The sequence below is a fragment of the Scleropages formosus genome, chromosome 2 (genome assembly GCF_900964775.1).
Source record: "Scleropages formosus chromosome 2, fSclFor1.1, whole genome shotgun sequence".
NCBI classification, from domain to species: domain Eukaryota; kingdom Metazoa; phylum Chordata; class Actinopteri; order Osteoglossiformes; family Osteoglossidae; genus Scleropages; species Scleropages formosus.
Genome location: NC_041807.1, coordinates 33042739 through 33049242, shown reverse-complemented (window position 1 = coordinate 33049242; position 6504 = coordinate 33042739). Strand labels below are relative to the sequence as shown.

General features: G+C 43.3%; 1 protein-coding gene across 4 annotated transcripts in view; it reads right to left on the bottom strand.

Annotated features, from left to right (window-relative positions):
- The window catches only part of mtcl2 (microtubule crosslinking factor 2), a 37904-nt gene that overhangs the window by 11895 nt on the left and 19505 nt on the right, over positions 1-6504 (bottom strand). For 3 of the 4 annotated variants that reach the window (XM_018737741.2, XM_018737742.2, XM_018737745.2), the window contains exons 4-6: positions 3825-3887; positions 1522-2820; positions 91-234 (exon numbers count right to left, since the gene is read on the bottom strand). In XM_018737741.2, the coding sequence (XP_018593257.2) occupies positions 91-234; positions 1522-2820; positions 3825-3887 (1506 nt within the window). The remainder of the gene's footprint in view (positions 1-90; positions 235-1521; positions 2821-3824; positions 3888-6504) is intronic. The other variant, XM_018737744.2, reaches the window with a different exon arrangement.

Here is a 6504-nt window from a genome sequence, read left to right as displayed (position 1 = left end):
TTCCCGACTGATAGGAAATGACAGCCCTGGATATTATGCAGAATGTAAAGCTGAGAACCACAAAAGATGAGTAGATGTGCTTTGACTTACCTCTGCTGTGTCTGTCTCCTTCCCTTCATTCTCATTTGTCCCACGGTCCTCATGACTGTCCTTGTTGTCGCTCTCCTCTGCTTTGGTCAGGTATGCCTCCTGACCTTTGACCCGATGCTCTGATTGGTCCCTAAAGTCGGGCTGCTGCATGCATGCATGGGCAAGTTAATGAAAACAAAACAAAGGATAAAGAGAAGGGAGGAAAGACAGAGGAAAAGCAGGAGGGAGAGAGGGAGGGAGGGAGTTCATGGGGTATTGATGGGACAGGTTCGTTGAAGAGGGGAGCGTGGGGGGGGTGGGGAGGAAGGAGGGAAGGGTTCAAAAACAGAATGAGACGAAAAATGGTTTTCATAAAAACACTGAAAACTCACAAGACAAAGAAAAGTATGTAAAGGAAAAACAGCTTTGCGACAGTGGCATACGACAGCGTGGAGAACAGAACCAAAACAACAATGAGGACCAAGAGCGACGACTGGAAGGGGGGCAGAGGCGGGGCCATAGGGGAGAGGAACAAAAATAAAATCAAAGAAAGAAAAGGGATAGAGGAGCACAGAAGAAGGTGGAAAAGAAGAAGAGGAAGTAGGAAAAGAGGAAAAGTGTGCAGAAACCATTGGTCATGGCGCCCATGCAGTGAGGGAGAGCGGGAGGGGGAGAGAGCTGTACGGGTCGGGGCTCGGAAAAGTTCACCTCTAATGGAGTATTTTTCCTTTCTGTAGAAATACAATTTGTAATTTTATTTTCATGAACTTCACTTGCCAGTATACTGATACAGTAGATGACAATAGGTCTGTTCCTCTAAAAATCAGTGTACCAAGCAAGCGGAGTAAACATTTTGTTATTCTAACCATAACAACTAAGGCCAAACCATAACAATTGTATAATTACACTGAATATGCTATATATATCTGATACGCTGTATAGATTACTTTTATTTATGCAGTTTCCTTAACCATGTAATTAAGTGGGTATTTATGCTGATAATCAGCTGTTTAGGTAAAACATGGAGGAGATAAATGAACTATGAGAGAATTTATCCAATAGATATATTTTTGCGTTGATGTTGCAGGCAATTAAGATTCTGTTTTTTTGATACAGCAAATGTGCACCTCTGTCATACAGGATATCCTATATATTGTATTGTTGGTGGGTTTGTCACCTGAATTAGCTTCCATGAAAAATTTGTTGTATGGAACATTGCGTTTGAATGAAGAATGTTTGCGGAACATTCTGCTTTGACATGTAAACTCCATTAGAGGCTTCAGTTTATATTTTTAGGTGCTTCATTAACATGCATTTTTGTAAATTTTTGACCTTTTATGTTGGGGAAATGCAGTATTAGTAAGCTTAGGATGGTATATAAAGCAAAAGAACAAACAAAAACAGCTGCAAGGGGAAATATACCAAATAGAGGAGGGAGAAGAATATTTTTACCTCATGTTCATCTGTGATTTCCCTGGGCTGGTCTTCTGGAGTGCAGAGCTGGGAGAGCTCGGTGGCCACACAACTCCCAATGTCTGACATCTGAGGTAGGGGCAAGGCGCCCTCCACCTGCTGCCTGTCTGTGCTCCCCAGGGTCTCCACTCTCTCCACAAAGGAGAGCAGCTGGGTCTGCAGGGTGTCCAGGCGGCTGTTGAGAGCCTCCATCAGGGGCAGATCCAAGGGCAAGGACTGGCTCTTTTCTGAACCCCCTTGTTCTGCAGCATCATTGGGGCAAGAGGAAATAGGAGATATCTTGCGGTAGGGCGAAGAAGACAGCCAGTTGGAGTTGGATGTGGTCAGGAGCTGGATGGCTGCATTGACTAGATGGGCCTGGTCCCTTACAGCTAGGAGGGCTTCATAGTCCTTCAGCCTGAGGCACTGTAAGGCAGTCTCTATGTGGGTGTTGCCTGCACTCCTGTCGCTTTCTGCTGTCTTGTTCTCTTGCTCCTCTGGGACATCATTTTCACCACCAACTGGCCCCTCACGGCGAAGATGGCAGGGCACGCATTCAGCGGAGTCTCCAGCCTCAGCATCTGTCTCCATGGCCAGACGAGAGTGGTGGTAAGAGGCGAGGTCGCAGCGCTGTAGGTTGGAGAGCAGAACTCGGTTCTCATACTGGAGCTTCTTGACCTTCCCACTAAGCTCCCCAATTTGAAGCCGGGCCTTTAGCAATTCCTCCTGGGAGGCCTCATTCACCGCGGAGCAGGAGTCTTCTGACAGGGCCATGGAGTCCACTTCTGGATCCTGCTCTGACTTGTAGCGGTTTAGCTCATTCATCAGTAGCTTGTTCTGCTCCTCCATTTCCAGCAAGGAACGCCGTAGCAGGTCTGCTTCCTCCTCAACAAACTGCAGGTGTCTCTGGAGCTCAACCATGTTTTCACTGACCACACCACCCCCAGCCAGCACCAGATGCCCTGCCCCTCCAGGTAGCTCCTGGCACTTCATTTCATCCATCTCCGCCCGTAGCCCCCGATTCTCCACCTCCAGTTCCACAATACGCCGGCTTAGCAGGTTGGCCTCCTCCTCCACCAGCTTCAGGTGAACCTTGACCTCAGCCTCACGGGTATGGGGAGAGTCAGCCACTTCCTCTACAGAGAGGGATGCGTCCAGGTCGCCATACAAGGAGCGGTACTTGGCTAGCTCTTCGCGCATGCTTTCATTGTCCTTGGCCATCTTGGTCAGCTTCTTGCACATGAGTGCTGACTCCTCCTTAGCAAAATGAAGCTGGCACTTCAGGTCCGAGCTGTCTTCCTGCATGGAGAATATAAAGAAGAAACCATGAAGTATCGCCATGCCAACAGAATAATATTCTGTACAGCAAGAGCCTCAGTGCTGGATTTCATTTTGCAGTGTGGCCTTTTTGGTTGATTGTCTTGTGACAATTCTGCATAAACTTAAAATCTTAAGCAGAACCATAGCTAATGAACTTAGGAAGGATGGGAGGACTTTGAGAAATATCGCTTTACATACTAATCCTGGATGAACTAATATGAAGCTTGAATTGTTGATTTTTATTTTCTTAACAATACCTTTTCCCAGAACTGTAAAACAGTAATGAGAGGTTTGATAGAAGAATTTTTTTTTTTTTTTAAATGACAGTTACTGATTTCTGTACCACAGTGATGGGAAATGGTCTTTCTTGAAATATGAACATTTTCTGCTTAAACAGCTGCTTAATATGGCAAGGTTAACAGTTATGCATCTTTATGAGATTCTGGATGATGTTCTCTGTGGTGAGTATCACTATCTTCATGGTGATGTTGGTTGGACTGGATCCTTGTGTACAGCTGTTGTAATATACGCATGGGGTATAACATCTTGTCCTGTATATCTTGAATGCATTGGCAAAGAGAATAATGACACCCAACGATCGTATGACTTCACTGTTTAGCCTGTAGTATGAATGCAGAATGAAAACATTTTAGTAGGTATATAAATTTCTCATTAGAAATGCCAGTTAGCAGGAACTAATGGTAATTATATTAATAATCACAAACCAGATAAATAGAAAGGCAGATAATAGGAGACGGAATAGTGGGGAGGTGACTGAATATATATTTTTTGTTTTTAGCTTGTAGGACCTGTGATGTTCACTGAGGTAATAAAATCCCTTCTGAGTTCCAGCACCAACAGCGAATCACTGTCAGAGTCACAGCTGAGATTCAAAGGATATCACTGTGCATACATCTCCTTTATGCAGTGACAACCTGAGCCATTGTTCTTGAGTGTGACTCAGCTCCACAAGGACAGATTACCTGAGGAGATAGTTTCTTGTCTGGTTTGTTAGACTGCCGAGGTCCTCTCTTCTTCAGGGAATTCTGTCAAAAATAAAGAAACAAACATTGGTGATAAACACAGAAATAAGCCCAGTTCCTGGGACTGTCCAAACACAAAGGCATCATTTACAGTCAACCAAGTGTAGGCAAGTACAAAGGTGCCAAGTAGTACATCTGTAACGTGTAAACAAGAATTGAATCCACTGTACATTAATGGTGAGGGGATAAATTTTTCCCTCTAGTCTGTCAAATTGTACATTAGAGGAAACACACACAGCATGCTGCAGCAGTCTGCAATGTAAGCTATCGCTGGGAGCCATCTCCATGGCAACTGAGCAAAATGATGAATATATTAAATTGAGAAAACCAGAAAAAATAGGACTGTCCTCCATAGAAACAGTCGGCTTTGCTTTCGAGCAAAAAACATGGTCATTGTTCGGAAGCAAGCAGACTCAGCAATAAAACCACAACGCAGAGTTTCAATCCATGCCTCGACACTAAAATGCACTGCATCAAATGCAATTACCAGCACATATCTATCTGCTGACAGCACTTCACAGTTTGGTGGCTAAAAACCTTTAATGGCTCTAAAACTTCATTGTTAAATCGATTAAATTGGAATTGTGTCATGATGACAACATTGACTTTGCATTGGCACACTTTCTAATACTTTTTGTGTTGTTTAGTGAAGAGAGCTGAAATCAAATAGAACCTTGCTATTCTCAGAAAGGAGAATATTGAATCCTTTTCTAACTCAATTTCACGTGCAGACACTTGCATACACGCACATTTTCTCCCTGTCACACTCAGTCTATAACTTCTCACCCACAAGCCTCGCAGTCTCCCAGGAATTCATGTCATGGACGAGCTGATGCAATCTGGCAGGATGCCTTGCAAAAGAGCTCCACCAGATTTGGGCACCTACACATATGTATACTGGCCTAATATGGTAATACTCTGTTCACTGCACTCATGCAGAATCAAATTAAAAGGCTTCTCATAGATATATGAATAAATAAAAGAATGAATGAACAGACTAATAAATTAAAATGTTCATAAAAACATATCTCTGCTTCAAAGCCTTTGGGTACTTCTGAGTTTGGAAATCACTTGCATTTCGACAGTGTGTCAAGTGAAACTGCTGCCATGTATATATATATTTTGTCACACACATTATGCACGGTAGTTGTATGTTTTCAGAGGTTGGAATGTTACTGGATGAGGTTTGATGGCTGAGCCTACTGTCCAGTTGATGCTTGACTTCAGTTGCAAACTGTGGTCCTGTATAGGAAGTGGAGACTTTGCAGACAGGTTCAGAAAGAGAAAGAAAACACCGTTTTTCATAGCATCTCTCAAAGCCAGATGTATCACACAAAAGCGCTTACACTTTTGCTCCTGAAAGAACCAAAGCCAATTACTGTACAGTATTTGATAATTGTTTAGTTAAGCCACATGAGGTGGGTTACAGGTATTTTATGGAAGGATGGGGGGATGGAGAACACTTTTCTTCATGAAAGTTGTTCAGTCAAATAATAAACATTTCTGTAAATCTAAAGGTTCTGAAAACCAGGTGAGACATATTACATGATATCATGGTAAATAAGAAGAGAGGATAAAGAAGAGGGATACAGAGTAAACAGAAGATGAAAAGAAGGATGGTAGAGAAGGGAGGAAAGGATGGGATTTGCTGACTCTGCAGGTTGAGGAATTAATGGGGTGGTGGATCGCAGGTGATCCAGATAGATAGGGTCACAACGCAGAGAAGTGCAGGAAAAAATAGTTTCACGTTCGCCTTAATGAATCTGTCAGGCAGTAACGGGATAAATGGCGAGGGGAATTTTTCATGCCCAAATGGGGCTAAACAAAGGTTGGGAATCCATCTGCGGTCAAACACCACTCAGTCCAGATTTTTATTTTCCCTTGAACTATGGTTCTGTCAGAAAAAATTCAAGCCAACAAATGATGAGAGTGTCTTATCCCCTGTATTAGTACCTATTTTGTCTGCATGAGCACTATTTACTCCAGTGACATGTGATAGGACAGAAATGTAAAATACTGCATTCTTTCTGTAATGGGAATTGAAATGGAGGATGTTCATTTATTTTGCAGTGCAACCATTGTGTGAATTCGTCAAGTGCTAATCTGCAGTGACATGCTGCTTAACCCTGGACGACTTCTCCTTTTCATCTGACAGAGGCACTGGAAGAGGGGAGGATCCAGCTAAGTGAAGCAGGGGCAGGAAAGGGCTGGGCTTGGAGCTGCACAAAACGCTATGGGATTTAAAGGCAAGGGGGTGAGCTACACCCCCACTGTTTTCCACTTCAACACCCACCCTATTGCTACAGCCACCCCAAGAGGCACACAGTACAAATGGCTTCCCAACAGATCCTTTTGTCATTTCTTATTCACAACATCACGCTTACATTAGGCCCTTTCTTCACAGTAACCTAAACTTAATGTGCATAACTTTAAAATGCAGAATTAGCAAAATGGTTCTTGAAGGAGGAAAACATGGTGTTTTCCTTGGCAAGTAAATAGAAATGGCAGTGATGACTTAGGCAAATTTTTTTCCCATTAAACAGCAGGCTTTGATTTGGGCAGGGCCTCTGTTGCACATTTGACAGCCACTACCATAGACCATAATAGGGTTCCATGACAA